The 24,089-nt window shown below is 44.0% G+C and overlaps 2 protein-coding genes across 3 annotated transcripts; one reads left to right on the top strand and one right to left on the bottom strand.

Annotated features, from left to right (window-relative positions):
• Nucleotides 1-1,784: 1,784 nt before the first annotated feature.
• Nucleotides 1,785-12,732, top strand: b3galnt2 (beta-1,3-N-acetylgalactosaminyltransferase 2). Of its 2 annotated transcripts, XM_006638709.3 has the most exons (12): nucleotides 1,785-2,037; nucleotides 3,105-3,231; nucleotides 4,139-4,239; nucleotides 5,868-6,061; nucleotides 6,458-6,553; nucleotides 6,866-6,976; nucleotides 7,734-7,812; nucleotides 9,197-9,380; nucleotides 9,684-9,809; nucleotides 10,085-10,244; nucleotides 11,261-11,317; nucleotides 11,431-12,732. In XM_006638709.3, the coding sequence occupies exons 1-12, from the start codon at nucleotides 1,932-1,934 to the stop codon at nucleotides 11,569-11,571; spliced, it is 1,482 nt and encodes a 493-aa protein (XP_006638772.2). In that variant the 5' UTR covers nucleotides 1,785-1,931; the 3' UTR covers nucleotides 11,572-12,732. The 2 variants fall into 2 exon arrangements, with proteins under 2 accessions (XP_006638772.2, XP_015218178.2); XM_015362692.2 differs by lacking the exon at nucleotides 11,261-11,317.
• Nucleotides 12,733-12,965: 233 nt separating this feature from the next.
• On the bottom strand, nucleotides 12,966-23,085 carry tbce (tubulin folding cofactor E). Its single transcript, XM_006638567.3, has 17 exons — nucleotides 22,942-23,085; nucleotides 22,158-22,294; nucleotides 21,192-21,276; nucleotides 20,301-20,477; nucleotides 20,027-20,115; nucleotides 19,551-19,650; nucleotides 18,811-18,913; nucleotides 18,503-18,579; nucleotides 18,304-18,399; nucleotides 17,937-18,001; nucleotides 17,594-17,658; nucleotides 17,281-17,433; nucleotides 16,321-16,474; nucleotides 15,863-15,931; nucleotides 15,471-15,530; nucleotides 14,944-15,035; nucleotides 12,966-14,218 (listed from the first exon to the last, which is right to left on the bottom strand). The coding sequence occupies exons 2-17, from the start codon at nucleotides 22,285-22,287 to the stop codon at nucleotides 14,123-14,125; spliced, it is 1,611 nt and encodes a 536-aa protein (XP_006638630.3). The 5' UTR covers nucleotides 22,288-22,294; nucleotides 22,942-23,085; the 3' UTR covers nucleotides 12,966-14,122.
• Nucleotides 23,086-24,089: the final 1,004 nt, after the last annotated feature.

Here is a 24,089-nt window from a genome sequence, read left to right on the forward strand (position 1 = left end):
CAACCCAAGTGATTACATTAACAGACATACAAGATATTTGTTAAGGTATTTAGGCTGCCTGCTCCATATATAAGTCTAAGTCTATACCTTAAATACAGTATAAGTCACTATATTTAAGGTATAGTTACCTTACTCATAGTCTGGCTAAATGTAGTTAAATTATGCAGTTAATAAAACCAACTGTGTAATTGCATATTTGAGTATGCTGCAAAAATTCAAACAGCCATCTCACAGCTCGCAACACAACCTCTTCGAACCCCTCCAGTCTGGTTTCAGACAATAACACAGCACAAAAACCACCCTTGTTAAAGTCACTATTCCAGTTCTCTGACTATCCTTGTTCTCCTTGACCTCAGTGCTGCTTTGGACACTTAATTGTGATGTCTTACTTTCTCGTCTTGAGACTTTTGTCTCTTTGTCTCTCTTGAGGGTTTCAGTTCTGATGTTGGGTTTGTTACGTCTGGTGTTCCTCGGTGCCTGAAGCTGGGCCCCCTACTTTTGAGCATTTACATGTTCCCACATGTCAGTTACTAAAATCAGTCTGAATGATCATGTCTATGCTGATGATACTCAAATCTACGTCCACACTCAACCTGACACTGAAGTAGCAGTTTCTGCACTAATTGCATCTCTGACATAACATCCTGGATGACTAAAAATGTCCTTCATTTGAGCTGTGACAAGACTGAAGTCGTGCTTCTCTGCACCTCCTAGCAACTCTCAACTATGTAAAACCAATGCAGTAACCTTATCTGTGGATAGTTCTGACTTTGAGTTTCAATCTAAATTGAAGAACGGGGGGTGATATTTGATTGAAGCTTGACGTTTGACCCACATGCAAAATATTGTAAAAACATTCTTCCATTTCAGAAGCAATGGCAGACTATGTCCTACATTGTCTCTGACTGTAACACAAAAGTTGTCAAATGTCAATACATTTGTCTTTTCCAGAATTGATTACTGTAAAGCCCTGCTCACTGGGGTGTATAGAGGCACACTGAACTCACCTCAGTATGTCCAGAATTCAGCAGCCAGAATCCTGACCAGGTCTAATGCAAGTGATCTCATTACTCCTGTCCTGGAGCCCTTGCACTGGCTTCCTGTCAGATTAGGTGACGACTTCAAAATGCTCCTGCCGCCCGTGAAGAATGTGAAAGTGAAGTATTCCAACGCGCATGTACAAATGGCATTACACTCCTCTACCTTCAAGGCTTAGATGGGTACCTATCTGAAATTATCTTCCTACTCCCCACCTGCCAGTCTTCATTCATCTGATTCTGGTCTCCTGTTTGTCTCCTTGGGTCACCTATGTGTGACTCTCGCTACACCCTGATTCTGAATTCCCGAAGGAAATCAGAGTAACCTTCTCCGATTGAACTTCTTCTTTAGAAAGGCTTTTATTTAATTGGTGTGGTGTCTGTTTTAACTGTTTTTTTTAACTTGTCCTGTAAAGTGCTTTGCTCTGAGAAGATAACTTTATGTAAAATTATTATTATTATTATTATTATTATTATTAACCAAAAAAGTATTTAACTATTTATTTAAAAATAATAAACATTTACTAGGTTGTTTCATTTTGACGTCGATTCTTTTGTTTTCATTAACTGCTGTCAGTTTAGGGGGGTAATTCAAAAGCTTAGCTCTAGCTAAGGGTCCTGGGAGCAGGTGTTGAGTTGAAAGTACCTCCCAAGTCTTGCGCGATCGTGGCTCGAGTCATTGGAGAGGGACTACAAGTCCCAGAAGGCACAGGGTTTGCAAGCCCTCTTCCTATTGGCTGTACGTTCCTCTTCCACAGAGCAACGCACCGGGAGACATGGGGGTTTCGGCGTGTATTATGTTGAGGAACTGAGTTGTGTGGGTCGAGGTGGTCCCGTGGAGCTTGCTAATTCATACAAAATTAAACGCCGGGATTTATACCAACGAGGCTGTCCATGCGAAGCCTAGCGTTGCTCTTGTGCCCGTGTGTTGTCGCGGTAGCGGTGCATCTTTGGTTGGTAATAAGCAGAACCGCCTCCTTTTTGGATCTCCTGCATTCAGGTATGTAGTGTTGCTATCAGTTTTGAACTTGAACTTTTGATAAAGCACGTAACAGAAAGTGATATCGCTTTGCTTTTCTTGCTCGGTTGTCTCTTATGTTTTGTTTTTGGCTCTGTGCTTTTTTACTACGATGATTGATCTCAAGCCGTTTTAGTTTAGTCTTGTGTTCGACCTTGAGGTCTTCGATTTTTGCATTTGCTATATTCTAGCAAACGCACAAACGTCTTGCTAAAGTTAGGCTGCGGTTTGATACTGTTACTTTTTGTTATTCTGTAACGCTAGTTGCTGACGTTTTCAGATCAAATTTTGCAAGAGAGGAAAACACGATATATCCCTTGTCCAGTGGACATAAATAGAACGTGGGCTGTCCACATCGTTTTAAAATGCACAAATTACTATGTATCTATTGCACGAATAGCACATCGTGCGATTAAAAGTAAGTGAGAAGTTTAAAGTTGACTTTTTACTCCTTGTGACGGTCACTTCTAGTACAGCTCTCTTTAGTATTCAGAAATCTGGGAGATGAAGCGACAGCTGTAGACGTCCCTAAAAATAAAAAATTCCGTCGAGTTCGCTAGTTTATAAATTGCACTGGCGCTGCGATTTGTTTATTGAGTTACTTGTACGGGAGTGAAAAAAACTTATACGAAATATATTACTATTAACTATATTTACATCTCGGAAATGCAGATCTTTAGCGTAGTAGTTTTAATTCAGCAGTTTTGTTGCAACATTTGCCTTCGTCAGGAGTATGAAAAATCTTAAAAGGCATCATACACCTCTCCCTTTTGTCTGTATATGGATTGCATTGGGCTGTTTTAAAATAAAGGTCATATATCCATGCCCGTTTTCTGATGACTGTTCTTGTTGGTGTAAAAACGCCAAATAACACATCCCAACATGACGCCAGGTATTGAACAGTTGTAAAGTTTAAAGGGCGTTTTTAATGAAGCATTATAAGGAACTGGTGTCCGTACTTTGGAGGCAAATGCATAAATGCTGAAATAAATAAAAACGGTATTTTGCGCTTAATGTCGAAACTGGGCTTCTTGGTGTCTTACAAATAGGTCAGGAGTGTACTTCTTGCGAGCTTCTTGTCGGAGTGCTGTCCGCAAGACATCATCATGGTCTCAGGGAGGCGATAAGAAATACTTGGCTTGGGTACCTCCGACAGCACCCTCATTTCCGACACCGGTGCGTATTGAGTTTTAATGTCATTTTCTGCAGATTGCAAATGAGGGCAATGATCGATCCTTGTCAGGTGGGACTTTCCCCTGTGGCCGGCAGCGGGGGCACTTCTGTGGTGCTGTCCCCAGTGAGTTCGCCAAAGACCTTTCCTGCGCTACGAGAAGAAACGGGATGTTGAATTTCCTATTGGAAATTAATTTCACTCAGTAATTTGTAATTAACGTTCTAGCGACATCCGTTAACGTCCAGCTGGCACATTATCTTATCCCTGCACCCCGGCCCTATTTTCCTGTACCTGTGAGAATATACCTTTCTGACGGTTTAACATCCCCCAGGCAATATCACTTCTTCCCAGTGTCTGTGCTTGTGTCGGTGTAGGTCAGGCATTCGGGACAGCAGGACAGAGGTATGGCTCTCTCAGCCCTCCTCAGTGAAACAGTGCCTTTACAACGTGAGTTATTGCCAGAGAGCTGCCAAGTTTAACCGGGCTGTCTGACTTGGCAGCAGAGCGCAGAGAATCGCATGCGCTCGACGATGGGCACGCTTACAGCACACATCGATTCCCAGGCCCGTCGATTCTCGAGCCAGTCATTGGAAATGGCCCCTTGCAGGAGTTTTCCCAGCAGCTTCTGTTGCCCTAGTGACGCATGTGGGGCTGTTTGAGATGTGGTGTGACAGAACACCGACTTATTTGGCTCCTTACACACCACTGCTCCAAGGAACCCCCTCTCAGTGGGTCATTAACGCAGCACCGTTTGGAGCGTCTTGCCTGCGAGTTTTTTCCTGCTGGCATCAGTTTATCCCCCCGCGAGCGTCGACGGTTTGGCGTTGTCTAAAGATGGAAACGAAGGGTGGGGTTGTTGCTGGCTGGGGCGTGGCCCTGCATGAGCCTCTCTGCTGTGCTGGTCTGCAGGGTGGCGGTGAAGTTCATCATTGGGACTCATGGCTGTGCTGTGCCGGAAGAGGACAGAGAGGACCCGTACTCCTGCACCCTGCTCAACCTTACTGAGCCAGGTGAGTGCTCCCCTTCCAGCTCGGGACTCTCCGCTGGCAGTGAGGGCCTAGGGCAGGCCGAACTGTGAACGAGTCTCCAGTCGCGCACAATCCCGCTGAGCAAGGCCAGTCTTCTGGGATTGAGGGAACAGGCCGTGATTCACCATGCCGGCAGGGAGATGGGCATTGCACCCCGTAACTTTATAGAACAGCGCTGAGAGTTCATACGCTCACAGGTGCAGGTGTGGTCCGATTGTCTTCTGACTTCTCTCCATCCTGTATGTTCAAAGTGAACTGCACTCTGGGACTTGCATGAAAAATTCTACAGGTTGCAGAACTAGAACTAAATATTTAACCCTCCGAGATCAAAGCAGGGGTCTGCTTTCTTGCTTGGCTCTCACGCAGGTTGGATGTTTTATTATTGGTGCAGAGCAAGGTCTCCCTAGGTTAAACACGAAACGTGAGACATGAGAGCAGGCACACACCTGTCAATATTCGTCGCTGGCAGGAAGGAAGGGGTGCGCTAACTTCGTGAACTTCAGAGCAGTGCTGTGTATCTCGTGTTGTTGCCTGTAAGCGCCTGGGGCAAACGCATTGTTCTTCATTCTGCATTGTAAGGCAGAATCCCCCAGTTAAATTGCACTTAAATCACCACAGCTGGGCTAGAACTAAATGGGTATGATTCTAGTTATTTTTCAGCTGTGTCCCAGTGGTTAATAAAAATAAATGTTCCCAGAATATTCGGTTCAGTTGTCCTTGTGGCCACCCTGCTCTGCCTTTGGTAGCTGACAGTCAGTTTGAATCTTTTGCGTGTACATCCGTGTGAAGTCTTTTAAGTTTAAATTGTCTTTTTAAGCACATTAGGGCAGAATAAAATGCACAGAGCAGCCTTGCACTGGAAGATTGCAGTGTTTTGTGTGATTGAACAAATAAACATGAGCCCTGTCTTCGAGTCCTTTTGAAGTCAGGGTCAGGATCAGGCTGTGTGTTGACTTTGACAGTTTCCAATAGCAATTTTTCAGTGAGGCCGAGTTCTTTGTTTTGCACCGACAAGACTGCAGAATTAATCATTTAATTAGCAAGGAAATTTATAGAAATTCAGCATTGCTCTGGAAAGCACTTCACTCTCGGCTGCCCCTAGCAACTGAAAAACATCTGGCTCACTAACTCCACTGTCTTAGACTGGCTTTAGTCTAGAGGCACAGAGAAGCAGCTCGTACCCAAAATGTAAAAAGCAAAAATATATTTCTTCTTTAACAGCCTTGTGCTTTTCATTAAGCTCTTGGCGTCTATACTCAGTGCTTTTGATTTTTTTCTTTCTTGAACAAAATATGTGGAGTTGCCGTTCTCATTGATATCGTGGTGCTTGTGGGTTTTTAAAAAAAATATTTTTCTAAGTGATTATCCTGAAAAAGATGTCTGTAGATGGGATGTGCTGATGCAGTTTAGGACTTGTGCATCGTGGCCATGAGTTATAACTGAGCTGTAGTACTCAGAACTAAATGTACCATTTGCTCAGCTGTGTAATAACCTACAGTGAACTGATTGTGCTGCTGTGGCAGGTATGCGAGAGTTAATTGGCGGACACTGAGTTAAAAAAGGGATGCTGTGGTCAGTCATTGCCTCATGTCTGTTGCTCTTAATCCCAGTGACCGGGCAGGAAACTGAAATCCTGTCCATGCCGGATGCCTCTGTCCTCTCTGCCTCGGAGGCCTCGGTTGTCAGCCTGGACTTCAAAGTCCTGCACCCCATTGTGATCACGCGGCTGGGGGTGTTCCCCGACGGGCCCGATCAGGGGTTCAGGAGGAACGTCACCGTCAGGCTCTTCCAGCTGGAGCAGGAGGTGAGAGCTTCTCCCTGCTCCTTCCTGCTGCAGGTCCCAGCTGCTGGACCGAGAAGCGGATGTGTCCCGTTCAGCAAGCGGGATAATTCTGTGGCCATAGAGGCCTTTTCTGGTATTTCAGAACATGCCTGAAGTTATTCAACATGTAGAAGCAATTCACCCCTTTCGCCTTTCCCAGACTCAGGGCTGCATGTAGCTGTGAGAAAATTGTGTGAAGGCAGTTCTCTAATTAACCAGAGTGCAAAAGGCTATTCATTCATGTTCCCTCCCACCTCGACCATCACCTTTCAAACACAGTGCAAAGAAAATATAACCTGGGTGGTCGATGCCCAAAATCCTCGCCTTGTCTCCTGCTGTGGCTCCAGTGGCAGGACCTGCTTTGTTTCTCTTTCTCAGGAAGCGATCGTTACAGCCCGGTTCAGCCCAATCAGCTTTGGGGTCAGTGTGAACGGGGTCTGGTACAAACCAGTGGAGCAGTTCATCCTGCCAAAGGTGAGTCTGCAGCTTCCGGTCGTACTGTAGGTGGCGGTGTGATCCAGAGGCCGGGAAACCCATCAGAAATGGAAACTAATTTAAAGTCCTTTGCCAATACTGTACCTGACTGAAGGAGAATAATGCTTTAGGTGTTTTTTTTTGTTAGGCAGTGGACAGTTGAATATGGCAAAGATCTGTTTTGTGTTTGGCACACACCAGATCAAGCGCGGATGTTGTGATCTGTGTGTGGACTGATCCAGTTCAGGAGTGTGAACCTTGTCAGAAGGCTGTCCTGGTGTGACCGTGGCTTTTCGCTGGTCTTGTCCCCAGGGGTTCGAAGGCACGCTGGTCTGGGAGAGTGTGGACTCGGAGAGCCTCATCACAGCCAACGTCTCTGCAGTGCAGTTTAACAGCGGGGGTGGGGTGGTGAGAGTTTCTCCAGTACGTGGTCTTGACCATTCTTCATACCCCAGTAGTGACCTTTTTTTTATTTTAATGGTTTGCACTGGTGTGTTATTCGGATGTTTGAATGTTCTGAACAGAATATTATGTCATTCTCACAGCCATGAGAAATTGGTTCTTGAGTTCAGTCACCAATTAAATAGGGCAGTGGTTGGCATGGCATAGTGGATATGCATTTGGACTCGTAACTGGAGGGTTGTGGGTTCGAATCCCCGCTACAGACACTGCCACTGTATCTTGAGAGCTGTACTGTACCCCAGCTGATCCAGTTCGCCCAGTGGGGACCAGCATTGTGGGGGTCCCATACTCTCTTCTGCTTAACAGAAGGGAACAATCTGGACTTTTTTAACCAGGTTAAGTGATTTATTTTGAAAATGAAGGATTTAACATCTTTACTTTTCGTTCTGTGTTTTTTTTGCGCACTGAAAACCTCCCGTGGCGACAGCATTGCTGCGTCGCTGCGCCTGGGGCCCAGGAGCTGGGGTGCTGTCTGTGAGGAGTTTGTATGTTCTCCCCGGGTTCACTGGGGGTTCCTCCGGGTGGTGTGGGTGTGTGTACTTGTCCGTGTGTGCCCTGCGATGGACTGGCGTCCCATCCAAGGTGTACCCTGCCTTGTGCTCCTTGCTTGCTGGGATAGACTCCAGCTCCCTGTACGCGACCCAGTACGGGATAAAATGGCTGGATGGGTGACCAAGCTCTGTGGAGCGATGGAAATGATGGCCCTTGTGTGTTTCAGCCGGAGGATGGCATCTTACCACATCGGAGCACTCAGGGGGTCCCTGGCCTGGCTGGAGGGTTCACGTTCACCGTGTACGGTGAGTCCACCTCTCCACGAAACTTCCAGGGGTGTGCCGATTGAACTGGTCGATTCTTGAAAATTGTAAAGGCATTGTGTCCATGGAGCTTGTTAATGTAGCTGAACATATTTCAGGAGCTTGGAGGTGAAACCCTGACCAAGCGGTTTGCTTTTGTATTCTCTTGTAACCTTTAATGTTCCCTGAAAAGTAAGAAGAAACAAAAAAAAGCCAGTTGTCTCCGATTTCACATGATGTTGAGAATATTGTTGAGTTTTACTTGATCTGTAGGGCCCATATTAAAACGCAGAGCTCGAGCACTGTAGCTGCAGTGCAAGAAACAATTCGGTTTCAGTTTCGTGACCAAGTGATGAACTCTGGAAGTCTTTGTTTTCACGCCTGAGTGTGTTCAAGTTTCTTTAGTTTAATCAATCACTTTTCAAATGTGCCATCTCAGACATAGAACAAAAGTACACTGGACTCAGCGGATCAATGCAGCAATTGATTGAAACAAATAATCCTCATCTTCAAACCAAATCTCGCCTGACCATCGACGTGTATGTATGTGATTGAATTCAGATGAGAATGTTAATTTGGAATCATATGTGAAGAAACTTGAAGTATAAAATAGCTTAACCATCTGATAATGATGTTTCTTCAGCACGCTAACACGCATGTGATTAATTTAAAATGAGAGACTGCAGGAAGAGGCCATGCTAGGAAAAATACTTAGATATCTGTTGAGAGGGCATTTCCATATTTATAGTTAAGCGTGGCATTTAAATCAAAGAATTAATTCCATCTGACCATTGTTCTCAAAATCAAATAAATTATTTGGGAAATAGTTAAAATCCGTTTTAAATCAAGGGATATCTGTACATCCATGCATTTTCTAACTGCTTCATCCAGTTTATGGTTTTGGGTTTGCAGAAGGCTATCCTGTTTTTGCAAAATTATTCAGTACTGTAGTACAACCTCATTTACAGTGTTGTATATAGATTTAGTTACCATATTACAAAAAAGATATTGCTGATCTGTAGGAGGAGTGATCAGATATCTTCTCAGGTTTTAAGGAATGTCCTGTTTGGAAAGGGTAAAGGAACCAATTTTTTGATTGAAGCTGATTAAAATATTGAAAATCTGCAAAGGCATTGGATCAGTTAACTACTAATGCTCAAATGGGCTAGATGGGCAAAATTAAATTAAAGCTGATGAGAACACAAGGTGTTTTTTACACAGAGGGTGGTAGGAGTCTGCAACAGGCTGCCCAGCCGTGCTGTTGGAGCGGATGTCCTGACTTCTTTCAAGGAGCTCCTGGATGAGACCCTGATGGGCGATCTGCTGGCATCCAAGTGGCTAAACGTCTCCTGTTGTCACGAACCTCTTTCGTCTTCTTGTGCCCCAGACACGGAGGGCCTGGCGGAGATGCTGAGGGGACGGCCCGGGCGGGTGAAGAGTCATGCTGAAGCCCTGCTAGAGGAGGACGCTGCTCTGCAGAGGGAGAGCCTTCAGCATGGAGACATGGTCTTCGTCGATGTGGTGGACACGTACAGAAATGTGCCTTCTAAACTGCTGCAGTTCTACAAATGGTAGGGCTCCACGAGTCCTGGGGGACAGGCATGTATTGAAATGTCTGCTGCACTCTCCAGGTAGAAGATTAAGTTCTTGATTAAATACTGGGATGGTTCTCTAAGGGAGAATGTTCTTCATTATTTTAGCCCTTTCCTAACGGAATATTACAGTGCATGTGATTGGAAGGTCACTGCAGTCAAGTCAACAAGGATGTGGTGCTGGTTGCTAGATTTATTTTTCCAATCTCATTAAATAGCCAAAGCAATTTAAAAGGGAAGGGGAACAGGGTTTTAACTCGATACCGATTTTCCTTCCACCAGGGCTGTGAGGAATGCAGACTTTGATCTGCTTCTGAAGACGGATGATGACTGTTACATCGACGTAGACGCGGTGTTAATGAAGATAGACCACAAAGGGCTGAGGAGGAGGAATTTTTGGTGGGGGAAGTGAGTACAACCGGTAGTACAGCAGGATAGCACGGATGCTCTCTCCATTTACCTTACAGATAACGCATGCGTCATGTGAATGATTGAATTTGGCTCTTCTGCATAATTCCAGCACATTTTCTGAGACAGCCCAGTATGGAGTGTCGTACCCTGGTGTCGGGGGATTGTGTGTGTGTGTGTTCTCGTGTCGGGGGAGTGTGCCCGTGCTGACGGGGGCGGGGGGGGGCGGTGAGTGTTCAGGGTGAGAGTGCTCTCAGCGTCGGTATCCTGTGCAGTTTCAGACAGAGCTGGGCAGTGGACCGCACTGGGAAGTGGCAGGAGCTGGAATATGCCAGCCCAGCCTATCCTGCGTTCGCCTGTGGCTCTGGCTACGTCGCCTCGCAGGATCTCATCCAGTGGCTCGCAGACGATGCTGAACGGCTGAAGGCCTACCAGGTACTAAAACCTCCCTGTCCCCTGTCAGGGGCGCTGAGAGCCAGCAAGAGTCCCAGGGCAGACGGTCTTTCTGGGCCCCTGAAAATTGGTTTTAAATTACTGGAGTTATAAATGTCCAAACGAAGTAAATGTTAATTGTGTTATTCTGAATGTCATGACAGCACACAATGTAAACCTCACCATGAACGCCATCAAACTGAATAAAGTAGGCCTACGATAGTAAGAAAGCCAGAATATTATGGTGAATAACACTCACTATAGTATATGCCATTGAAAAAAGAAAAAAACTGTAACGTACTTTGGAAACTGCGTGAACATGTTGGCATTGTGCATATAAATCGTGCCAGTACCACATTTAAATTACTACGCAGACAATCGTTAAACTATAAGCACAGCACTGCAGTACACTACCATTCGTACAAATTCCAACACGGGGGCTTTGCGTGCTTAGCGATTTGCGAGAACGTCTATGACGCTGTCAAAATCTCACGTTCTGGCGAGGCGTTCTCCCACCGCAACTAATCTCTCCAGGGCTAGAAATAGCGAATACAGTGATGCAAAAACTGAAACTTGCGTCACGTGACGTAAATTGTGTTTATCCCATAATAAATAAGTAACAATCTCCTGAGACAACTAAAGGCTTCGTGGATGGCAACCAGTTATCAGCTCAAATTACAGTTATTGCTGCAAACTATTAGATGAGTCAACATTGATCAAGGTCGGGCCCTGACTTGTGAAGGGGAAGCCGTTCCAAAAGGTGAGGAATTGTAAACCCACTAACAATAACAAGACCCACGGCCCCCCTCTCGTCAGGCCTCTCCCCAGATCACTTAAAGATGTCCTTTAAGTGCTTTTGTATAACCGTTTTAAACCCTTTTATCCTACTAGAATTGATTTTGTTATTTTAACCATTTCTTACATTTAGGAGGATATTAAGGAATTATTTTTTGTATTGATAAAGTTTGAACACCCGAAAGTTTTTTTTTTTCCTCTCCAACGGGTGTTGTTCGTTGTAGGGTGAAGATGTCAGCATGGGTATATGGATGGCAGCGATCGGGCCTCGAAAATTTCAGGTTAGTCCAGTGGCGTGCAGCTTGAAAAGGTTGCTGCTTCCAGCCGACGTCCCTTCGCTGTTTCAGGGGTAATGAGGTTTGCCCCCCCCTCTCTCTCGTCTCTCCGGGGTCAGGACCCAGGCTGGCTGTGCGAGAAGGACTGCCACGCGGACATGCTGTCCTCCCCTCAGCACTCTCCCGCGGAGCTGCTCTTGCTGTGGCGCCGGCGGAGCACCTGCGGGGATCCTTGCGGCTGTCCCGGAGACGATCAGTGAGTCTGGGAGCCTGCCGGCACGGCTGTGTGCCCGGGCGCAGTCCAGAGGTATCTTGCTCTCCTTTGAGACCTTCCGCTGAGGAGGTTCATTTTCCGAGAGTGACTTCACCGTGTCTACCAGTAGGAATGTTTTTTTAACACCTCTTCATGGGGCACTGGACTTAATTGTGCCAGGTCTGAATGACTTAGGCCACATTTAAGAATATGAAATTGGATTGTCACCGAACTAGTAGCAAGCAGCTGAAAAGGTTGTGGAATTCATTTTTATTTTCTGGAATTCCTTTGGTAGTAAATGCTTGTGCTGTTCCTTGGGATGAGGAGAAAATACAGGCAAGCCCCAATGATTTTAACCCCCTGCCTGCCTTTCTGGGCCTTGCTGGGTGTGCCCCATGATGGCGGTAAGCAGTCTTGTTCATCAGCAGTCCATCCTGTCTCTCACACACACCTGAGTTGTGCTGTTATACTGATGTTGGGTTTCTGATTGAAGCACGTGATAAATCTGCGAGCCAGGGCCCGTTTCTCAGCGTCGGGGTTCAAACCCAGCTGCAAAGGAGTGGCTTGACCTGACCCCTGTCCTGTTATTTTAAGTGGACAGCACAGGAAAAACAACCCATACAGTATCTGGTTTCATCTGATCATCTGTGTACTGTGCTTTATATAAGGGCAGAATGACTATTAAGGATTAATGACTGCCATTCAAAATGACCCGAGAGACAGCAGCTATTGTCAGCCACAACTTACTGGTAGGGGCTGTACTAAGACATTGAAATGGTGCACCTTGAAGGGGAAGTGAAATATCTTGGCACCAGAAAACATGCCTGGTAACTGAAGCTGGTTTCATATTCTACAACTGTACGTCAAACACTTTTCCGTTTAACTTTACCAAAGGCATCCCAGGAAGGCAATCAAGCCCAATTTAAATACAATCCGAAGCGGCTTTGTAGCTTTATTTAAATGCTTTGTCAAGTGAAAAGGGACTTTAAAGTGAATTCTTGTTTTCTTCCCCACCTTTCTTCCCTCATTCAGCAATAATATGGTCAAACTGTTCCCATGGTTTTGAAAAACAAATGTAAAGACACTTTATATTAAAAGGCAAATACCTGAGAATGTATGCAGTAGTTTATATTAATGCTAATAAATATATTTTTGAAACTGTACACAATCTTTTAGATTGTTTAATTGCTAATTCTTCAGGAAAAGTTGCTTACTCCACTGTGTGCATGGGTGTGACCAACTTAATTCCATCGTGTTGATGAATAATGTATCAGATTAAGTTTGAAACAGTTAAAATCAAGCGGCTGGTATAGAGGAAGGTAACTAGGCAGTAGATGATGAACATCTTCCTGTCAAATTGGTAGCTCGGTGTTAGAGGAGTCTTTTGTAGAGGCGTCAGTGGAAACTTCATTTTAATTTTTTTATTTGTACATTTTTAATATATTAAACAAACAAAAGGTTCTTACATTAGTGGAAAATTGATTTATAGGAAAAACAACCCATACAGTATCTGGTTTCATCTGATCATCTGTGTACTGTGCTTTATATAAGGGCAGAATGACTATTAAGGATTAATGACTGCCATTCAAAATGACCCGAGAGACAGCAGCTATTGTCAGCCACAACTTACTGGTAGGGGCTGTACTAAGACATTGAAATGGTGCACCTTGAAGGGGAAGTGAAATATCTTGGTACTTTGGCACCAGAAAACATGCTTGGTAACTGAAGCTGGTTTCATATTCTACACCTGTATGTCAAACACAACAAACAAAAGGTTCTTACATTAGTGGAAAATTGATTTATAGGTTTCTTCCTGTGAATGTTGCCTACTCCTGAGCTTGAACTGCATTTCCTAGCTTGTAAAAGACTTCTGCTGTATGCATGCACAAAATGTGTAGGAAAGCACTTACAATGAATTCACATTGCATTTGTGTTTTTTACATTTAGCCTAAATGAAAGCCAAACCACTTGCTTGGTTAGAAATCAGTTATATTAGTGAAGTGCTTTTCATTAGGTCCAAAGGCTACCACAGCCACTGAGTTCTAGATCAAAATATTCATATGGTGCTTTGATGATGATACAGTAGGGACTTGAAACATTCACTCTTTTAATCAGAAGACCAGAATTTTACTAATTGCTTGAAATGTATGAGCATGGTTTTCTTTTCTTAGCAATTCAAGGTTTTAACTGCGCAATGCAGTAGACTTGGATATTTACTCGTCATGGTTCATGAAGTGAGCACAAGTACACAGTCTTTAAATAAATCATTGCAGTATGCACTCATGAGCTTTAACAGCTGCTACATCTATGGAACATTGTAAGAAGCAGGTCTTCCTTTTACACTGGACAGTTATAGAGCAATTTTTAATAGCAATTGGTAGTCATAATTGCTAAACATAAAACCACGCTTAAAAGCAGAAAGGGGTAAGTCACAGCAGACAGTCTACTACACAAGTGCCTCTTACCCAATGGCAGCAATAAAGGTATTTTGCTTAGACCACATAAGCAGGATTTCCTATCTGGGGGCTGTAGTGTCCGTGTCACTGAACTATTTGCCATCAAGACCAGCGTACAAGTACTCTGTCTCCATCTTCAATAGAGTAGAACTGCAGAGGCTTCAGGTCATTATCGATTTCGATTTCTTTGCCCTCCATCTGAAGAAAAGAGCGAAAGGTGAACCTTTCTGAACAAGCCACAACAGCAGGAGGAGAAAAAGAGCATTTCAACTCTTCAACTCTTCCATGAGCATGAAATTTCAGTACTGAGTGTAAATGCATACCCGTCTGATCATTCACAGAACACTGTGAAACTACTCTGCTTAAAGGAGAACTGCATTCCAATTGTAATAGTTGGGGGGGGGTTAGAAAGAATCAGCATTGATGAATGCATTTTATAAAAGTAAAATGTAAAATGTACACAGTAACCTGTAAAACCAAAATAGATTACATTTTCAGGTATGCACAATGCCATGTTCTGCGATTCAGAACTCGAATGCGAGTTTGTGACAAAATGGTGACTTACAGTACTTTCACAAAGTTCCCAATTTTGTGCTTGATTGGAAATTTGATTTTTTTTCTAGAAGGCCAACTTGCCACCAAGACTGAGAGATTGGACTGCAGTTCCCCTTAAAACCCCAGTATCCCTTATCTTCTCATGTCCTTGACCAGTTGGTTTAGATAAAATAATGACTGAAATAGAAACTATATTGTAAAATGTTTTGTGTGTGGTGTTAAACACTTTGTATACTACTCAATAGGAGGAGATCATAAGAGTAACCCCTAACACCTAACCTTCAGTCGCAATTCAACAAATAAACAAGAGCTCTTGAACTGCCAAGGTGCTTGCAACAGGAGAAGACCCGAGGCGGCCCGGCCCGTACCTTTGAGCTGGTGTACGAGAGCCTCAGTTCAGCACCGGGCACCTTGAGCAGCCGGAACAGCAGCCCCTTCACCTTCTGGATGTTCATGGAGTCTGCAAGCAGCATCGAGAGGCGAATCAGCACGCTTTTCATTAGGTTAGATCCTGCAATTCAACTACATAACTAACCAGGACCGCCTGTGTACACACCAAACAGGGATGGCTTGACAAAGAGTTCCCCACGCCAGGCTTAACCGCCGTTTTGCAAATGTTATATAGACCTCAAACCTTGACGAGCCTGAGTTCTCTGTAAAGCTGGCTGGGCTGTGGTTCTCAGGGGTCTCTGTTTGACTAGTTGCTTTACATGGTGAATCTGTTATAGGTGATTCTATCCAAACACTGCGGTTCACCCATGGACAAGGCCATCTCGGTGTCCTGGATGTGCAGCAGCTGAGAGTCTCTCTCTGTCTGAGAGCGATTGTGTGGGTCTGAAGAATAATCCTGGCGCTGAGAGATCTTGTGCACATCACTGCCAAGAGGACTGTTTACCTGGGAGCTTCTTTTCAATGGGTTTCTTTTCCGTCACGTCTGGGCAAACAAAAGTTATAGCTTTGAAAAGACAAAACAAAAGGAATTTGATTTGAGATTTGTCATTTAAAGACATAAAGTAGGTTAAATCCTATTGTAATTCATTTCAAGTGCATAGAATATTGAAGGGTGGAGGCGGTTATTTAGAGCATCTTTGAGATACTACATCATAAAACATTCAGTCCTTATCACAAAGTACTTTTGCTTGAATGAAATCAGCAGCAGGCATGACTTTTTAAAGAAGTACTGCATCATCTTGCTGGCAGGAGCCCGTTAACTTCCTTTAAACACAAAAAGGCTCTAGGCAGCAGTTTGCCAGGACCAAGCCTGATGAAAACAACAGGGCGACTTACTGAGCAACTGATTCTTCAGTGCAAATGGTTGCTGTTGTTTCAGTTCACCCTCTTCTGGTGCGCCGTATTCTGAAATGGAAAAAGATCTCCGATGTTATTTCTGTAAACCGCCTTCCAAAGCCCATCGTTCACACCATGCTGCAGATCCGATACAGCAGAGAGGACTTTCACCTTCAACAGCAGGAACAGTCAATATATTGTACAAAAACACCAGAATACATTCAACTAGGAATAACAACATCCAGGAATGCTGTCCAGATGCTTTGTGAATGTTTACCGAGTATTATATTAATATATTATTAAAATATATTACGTTTCGGCTGAACCTGCTTGGTTAAGGAGCAGCCTCCTGGTTAAACCTGCTGCCAAAACATGCCGAAGGGGGTGAACTCAGTTTGAAAGAGGAACGTTAATGGTTGCAATAGGTGCTGCGGTGGGAGTGTGGCTGGGGCACCTACTCTGGATGAGGGTCCGGAAGCGGGGGTGCTCGGCGGCGAAGGCCCGGCTGGGGCGGTCGCGCTCCGGGTCGCGGTCCCCGCCGCACTCCAGCCACACCCTCCCAAACATCTTCCGGTAATCCAGCTCGGCCCCCCTCCGCTCCACAGGCTGGATCTGCGCCGCAAAGGCAGACACACAGTGAGGCCTAGCAGGGCGGCTGGCCTCTGAAACCCCACCCGGCAGAGCCCTGCCACCCTGAGAAGAGCCCTTCTGGCATCGATACAACACGAGTGTGGCTGCAGACACAGGGCAAACCCTCGTGCACCAGGGAGGAAGCCAGGCGAATGGGCACACAGACGCCTGATGTTCATAGCCGTAGTGGCGCAGAAATTATTACAGAAAACAAATCCCCTCTCCGGGTCCCACAGGATTTGATTTGCAGAAATAAAAAAAACCTCCCATAATACCATTTTCGAGTGACGGAAAGTTTTAGTAAAGACCAAGATCAAGAGCGCAGAGTGTAACCGGCGTCCACCATTTTACACTGCCCTCACAATCGTGCGGCATGTTTGGCATCTTTCGACTCCCTTCCTCCAAGGTTTCATTTATTATTTACTTTAGGTGCTTGCTATATTTGGAGTTTAATTACAGGATATAAAAATATTCCTATTTTATTCCCTACAAGTGCCGTGAAAGGGTGGCCTCTAACTTGTGTAAACATTTGGTGAGGTGAAGACTTGCAGAACGGAACCAGTGTGGCAGTCGGGGGGGGGGCAGTGTTTGGTAGGGGGGCCTTAATTCTAAAATAATAAGGCTTGAGGTGTGAAGCTCAGTATAAATATTAGACTGTCTAGGTTTAGCATTTTTACAAATTCACACACTCCCTCCTCCTCTGATACCGCCACTACCAGTCAATCAGACCCGCTCCTCACTCGCAGCCCGACTGCTCGCCCGAGGAGACGGCTCCCGCTGCACTCTACCTTCGACTTGTTGAGCAGCTGCAGCCCGCCGACCTTCGCGATGATGAGCTGTCTCACAGTCTCTGGGCTTTTCCCTGCTGTCATCAGGGGGTTGTTGAAGCAGGAGAGCTGCTGCAGGTTCGGCAGCTTCTCCAGCTCGTTCACAAACGACCACTGAGGAGCAGAACAAAGAGGCCGGCCTCAGCTGGGGAACCTCACAGCGCCCAGCGTGTGGGCAAAGACATCTGGGAGAAACCTCTGTGTGGAATGTGTGATTCCCCACAGAGCGCTGCCATTACAATCTCATCTTATTTAAGGCACAGAAGAAAGTTACCTCTGAAATGTTGTTGTTTTCAACCACGAGGCACTTCAGCGAAGGAAACATTGACGTTTTGCAACCTGGAAGAAAATTGTGGAAAACTTTGAAAGGCTATTAAGACATGATGATTGTTGCAAACCTGCTCAGACTAAGGTTAAGAGGAGACTTCACAAAGATCATACACCATAGTTCTGCACTAAGAATGCAACTTCTTCAAACACAGAGGTGCTGAAAATCACATGGGCTGGACGTTATTATCCAATATTAGAGAATTCATTTTCTTTGCTTCAGTTAAAGTCTATATTTTTTCACAGATTTTTAAAATGAAGCTGTAAAAAACAAATCATCCTAAACATACCAGGACCCACATCGTTGAACCGTATGGATGACAGTCCAGTGTTAGACAGGATGAGTTTTTCCAATCTGAGAAACAAAAACAGAGTGTGAAACATTTATTGCAACAATCAATCATCAATCACTTGCAGTTTAATTTGACCTTCTTGTGGCAACACTGCAGTAGTACAGAAGAAGTGAAGAGAAACTTTTCACAGGCTTCGCACCAAAAGTATACAAGTCAGACTTTGTAACTGTCATGGAAGCTTGCACACAGTTACTCACAATTAAGTTGTTAGCATAAGAAGTGTAGGAACTAACAGCTCTGGTAGAAACTTTATAAAGATTAAAGGTCTATCCCAGTAAAAAGAAGTTCAAGACTTTTATCTTACTTTGGCAGATGTGCAATATTTTGGAGTTCATCTCCACCTGCTAAGGGGTTTTTTGACAGATCTAACAAGGACAGGGACTGCAAAACATCAACTGGCCTGTTGAAAAAAGCACATAACTGAATTAGAAAAAATTAAAGAATATGTTGCGATGTGTTCAGCAATCAGAGAAATAATTGTGAAATGCCAAAAACAAACTTACTTCTGCAGTACAGTAATGGCATTGCTGGAGAGACAGAGCTTTTCCAGCACTGGCCACATGGGGGCGCACACCAGAACCTAAAAGAGGGACACATACAGTAGATGGCAAATAAGTCTTCCTTTAGTGGTTTCTTGTTCCACCAGAGATTATAAAAATGGGATATTTACAACAAATAGTTTTTCATTTTACTAAAAGAACTTCCATTTCACTTAAATCCTATGACATGAGTGTGAAAAGGAATAATCAGGTTTGTACAGGATCAGTTATTCTCATTCATGCTCTTAGAACCAGAAAAAGTAAAGCCCTACCTCCGACCAGGTGATCCCAGTGCTATTAAGAACTAGAACCTTCAGGCTGGCAAAACAGTGAGAGAGACATGCTGGGTTGGCAGGCATATGCAGTCTGTTGTAGCTAAAAGTGAAAATTGAGAAGAAAACATCAGCCACTAAATTCTTCTACCACCATTTTTTTATTCTTATCCATTGCTTTAATGCAGCTGCAACACTTAATTTCCAAGCAAATATGGCACAGTACATTACGAGTGCTACTGAAAAGGATTCCCTGCTACTATAAAGAGATGTGCAGGAACTAATTCACATGCAGGAAGTGTTCTTGTGATTCTGTGATGGGATGTGATCCTGACCACGTCTTCTCTAACATAATAACACATTTCAGCAAACACAGAGCCTTTCAATGTTTCGGTAATGGAGTCACGTGCCACATGTCTGACAGATTCATCCTATCAGCTTCAGGGTTGCGGCTGTGTGGAACGAGCTAGCCAGCCATGTTGTTGAAGCCGATACCCTGATTTCTTTCAAGAAGCAGCTGGATTAAACCCTTGGATCATTTAACTATTAATGACCAAGCGGGCTGGATGGGACGAATGGCCTTCCCTTGTTTGTAACCTTTTTTATATTCTCTAGCTCTTGATGAGAGTCAAATACAGGAAATTAAATTTACTGAGGGAGCTAACGTGCTTAAAGCATAACTAAAATAGCTTGTTTTTATCACCAACAAAGCGGCAAGGAAGGCCAACAAGAATGACTACCTCAGCTGAAGCTCTCTCAGCTTTATAAGCTGCCAAGTAATGCTGGCCACATCGTCCCACGAAGCGAGCAAGCTTTCCGACAAGTCTAAAGACAGGATATCTGTGCGACTGTTAAGATGAGATCAGACTGGGCTGAATCAAAACATTTGTTGGTTCTAAAAAACAAAACTTTGTGGCTCACACCAGATCATGTGTGTCACAAACCGTGTATACCTTGAAGGTGATACACATGAATTGCTTACCAAGTGGTCCAGACTACTGGGCTGCCCATTGTTAAACAACCAAACTTTTAAATGAGAAAAAACGTTTTTAACTAACCCCCAAAAATACTAGTTTTATCCCTTTTACATCTAGTATCTCATCACCATTTGCAGTACAATGAAAAGTAATTAATAGGAGCAATGGATTAATTAGAATACCAGAAAAAACTCCTCAGACAATGGATAATAAGTCAATGGATTAAATAAAATGGATACTGGGAGTGTTCTGTTGAATTTCATTATCTGGGCCAGCGCCGGCCACTTCACTTCCTTGCAGTGAAACAGCTTCGAGTGAGTTTAGTTGGCTGTGGGAAACAAAAAACCAAGGAAGCAGATGTTAAACACCTACAGAGAGTAGAAAACCTGAATATATCTTTGTGAAGATGACACATCATAGCCAGGTGGCAGAACCTTGTTTTCACAGTGTAGTCTTGTGATTTTTCTTGCGACAGTACTTGCAGGCTCAGATACAAGCCAGCCTGCCTGCTACCTCAGTTTCTGGCAGACGGTCTCGAAGCCGACCAGCTCGACTGGCTTGTTGGCGATCTTCAGCTCCTCTGCGCTGTCCTGCTCCATCTCCATGTCGTAGCGCTGCCTCAGGGCTGTCAGGAAGTCCACTCCGAAGCTGGCCTTCCTGGGGCGGACGAAGGAACCGCCAGTCGGATGGCTGCAGGGAAACACAAGGCATTCTGGGATTTTAAAGCTATTTGTGTTACGATTGAGGTCAGAGAGTCCTGCCTCTTTTGCCTGGGATCTCATTTTCCCCCCCCAGAGTCATTTGCATTCAGTGTGGATCCTCCCTCTTAGGAAAAGAAAAAGTATAAAGCTGTAAAATCCAGGGTTCGGTTTAGGGCTTTAGGTATTCATATGAGAGAAAACACAGCTTTCACTGGCCGATGATCAAACTTTATTGGGAACCAAAACAAAAAAGAGATTAGAAGTAGAAGAAGAAGAACAGCCTCCGTTCTCTCCTCAAACATCCAGACCGCACTTTCCCCTGGGTCACAGATCAAATAAAACTCCTCCCACACTAAATAAATGACCACAGCAAAAATAAACCTAAATCAGAATGGAAAGTCCAAAATGCCGAATATGTGAATGCAAAGTTGATATCGAAGGAGCCTGCCTACACTGCTGCTCCCTCCCCCGTGTGCGGTCACGGGGTTCCTGGCTGTGAGCTGAGAGGAGCCAAACACTCAACTGGTGACTCCAAAACGGGCGAGATCACAAAAAATAACTGGGGAGCCTAAATTTAAAAAAAAAAAAAATGGTGTCAGCTGGTCAGGGTTTCCTGATGACCTCCTTGAGGAAGCCTGGGGGGAGGCCCAGACCTCAGCATGAGAACCTCAGGCAAACTAAAGGCTTCAAGGGGTTACTACACCTGCATTTGAAGTACTGAACTCCTTCGTGGGTCCCGTCGTGCTTGCCACGCTCTGGGTTGTCCCATTCCACACCCAGCCAGATACCTGTGTTTGCCCAGGAAAGAACACACATCAAATGGAGGTAGAGAGCACAGCGGGTCAACGGGATACGGTAGGGTCTCCGAAGCAAGACTCCGGTTTAAAATGTCACCGTACAAGGCCAAAACGAAACCCTATATTGCGTCATTTAACCTTCACGCGAACTCTAGAGGAAGTCTGACTGATCTACAAAAATCCAAAGCATCATTCTGTGTCCGTGCTTCCCACATCAACATATTGATTTTACGAGTCTTTTGTGCATGGGGCAGGTGTGACACAAGGCTTCAATTATGAAGACCTGCTGAGTGTATGACTGCTTTCTGTGTTTGGTTGGGCAACAGTACACATTCTTGAAATACATCTAATTCTAGTACACAGAACCTCACATCTGGGCATTTCTCCTTCTTCAACTTGTATTTATGCCTAAAAAGGTCTTACTAGCTGATAAATTGTTGATGAACTGTTACACATGGGAATAACACTGTAACACAATCAGAATTTTTCCTTCAGTAGAGGTACAATCATTTACATTATTCTACACACCTGAGTGAGGGTAGTTCTGAAACTCGGAAATTGGTTTGATATCGTTTAGAAATCCCATCAGACTTTTTAAGAGCTGAAATACATGTACACAGATGTCCCAAAACAAGCAAACAAGAGTCTACAAATCTTGCTTTGACATGATCATCAAATAGAACCTAGGCTTTACTTCTCCTGACAGCTATTATAATCAAGGGTAAACCACCATAAATCAAGTAATATCGGGCTTTAAGGAATCCAATCCATGCGTCACAGCGAGGGCAGGCGCGTCAGAGGCAACAAAATAAACCCGTCTTTGTCATTATCTCTAGTCCGCAGATTTGCACTGGGACCTGCGCTGAGCTCACCGGCAGTGGGAGGGACTTTGCCAACATAACGCACTGTCCCCCGTTCTCCATCGCAGGACACTCGCCTGCCCACTGCGTCGCCTGGACCAGCTTCGCTCATGGTCGACAGCTGGGCATCAGTGACGGTCATTAGCTCGCTGGGGAACGAGAAGGGCAGATTAACAGTGGTCAGAGACGGATGCCTAACTGACCGAAGGCAATAACACACGATAAACGACAACACCACCACCCCCTTAATGTACCAACGATCAACGTACAGTACCATCTACAATAACATAAGAGCGTTGTCGAGCGACGAGCTCCTCCCAGTTGCTATGTAAACGGTTCATCCATCATCACAAACCCAATAACAGAACCATGCACCGTTTTCATAACTGCTTTAATTCAAGCGTTTTTGTTATCAATGCAGTTAGCAGTCGACACAACGTCTGAGCAACGTTCATGTAGCTGTTAGGTCAGAAATAATGGAAAATCCTGCGAGCAATGAAACAGCACAATTTCCTTTTTTGATACATGGTGATCTAGATATTCGCTAGGGATTCTTCATCTGTAGGTCAGGAATCTATAAACGCAAAGGCAGAAATAACGAGAGCTACATAGCAGGGCATTAACCACTGGTTAATCAATAAGGGCAACAAAAAGGAGAAATCGACACATTAATGCTTCGATAAGAACGAATTGCTCAGTCGTGTCTGAGATACTGGGCACACAGCGACTGAAAGAACATACGTAATTTTACCAAGTTTAGGTCACTACATTAAACAAAAAAGAAAGAAATCTTTACCTTTATTCGGAATGGTTGTCCATTGGTTCATTCAAAAAATAATAACAAGGCAAACAAACTCCAGTCGTCCAAAAAAACTACGCAATGTATATTACCTTTCAAAACGAGTCTAGGGTTTAGGAAAGGGGAGTGCATGATGTCATTAGTTTGCGACGGTGTATCCTGAAATACGTCCCCCCGCGCTACAGTGCATCCAAATCATGAAAGTCGAAGGCTAATATTACCAATAATAGTGTGCACCACAATATTACACGGTAACTAGGATGCATACATGAGTTTTAGATTTTTTTCATGAAATTTGTGTTTGCTCAGCCCTCAAACGTGTCAAAGACATGAAATGAAAATCATTGATTTATAATGACCCATTTCACTCGAGGTTCACTTCCTAAGAATAAAAACCCGTAGTAGCTGACTTAGACTAAATCTTGTTTTTCTGTTCTGACTGCTTTCTTCCGAAAATAAAGAAAAAAAAAACAATCTTATAAGGGATTCCTGCTGTCAAAGTTGCGGAAACAGAAATAATTTACAATGTGAACGTGGTATTGCTTTATTGATGTAATGGAATATGTGAAGATCAAATATAAAGTAGTAGCAGTCTTCTGCTTCGGTATACATTTTTTTATTCATTTTGCTAAATATTGACTCCCTCCTGATGTATCATGACGATCGTGAGTTGCTAAACTATTAACCCAATAGGTGGCGCTCAAAGGTAAACAAAGGTTTATAAAGCAACGAACCAAAAATATATTGAAATTTGTTGAATAATTTAAAAGTTGTTGCAAGGCACGTTTACGTTGTATGTTGCAAGGCACGTCTAATGCATGTAATTATTACCAAAAAACGAAGACCTGCGCTAGTGTGTTTAGACAGTCATGTTAAATTATCTTGCGGAAAAAAGTGTTCAGAATTAGACTTCAAAATAAGTGCTTGTGTTCTGTTGTAACACATCCATGTTACATAACAAAGACTTGTTAGTGTTCAAAAATTGATACCGACATTTTAGAGGAAAGCTATTACACTTAAAAGCATTTAAATTTTAGAATTTGAATCCGGCATTACTCAAAGGTCGTCAGAAGGTAATTAAATAAACCTTCTAAGTAAATATTAAATTATGAACATGCATTTATTTATTCTTCTATTACTGTCAA

This window comes from Lepisosteus oculatus, chromosome 17 (genome assembly GCF_040954835.1).
Source record: "Lepisosteus oculatus isolate fLepOcu1 chromosome 17, fLepOcu1.hap2, whole genome shotgun sequence".
NCBI classification, from domain to species: domain Eukaryota; kingdom Metazoa; phylum Chordata; class Actinopteri; order Semionotiformes; family Lepisosteidae; genus Lepisosteus; species Lepisosteus oculatus.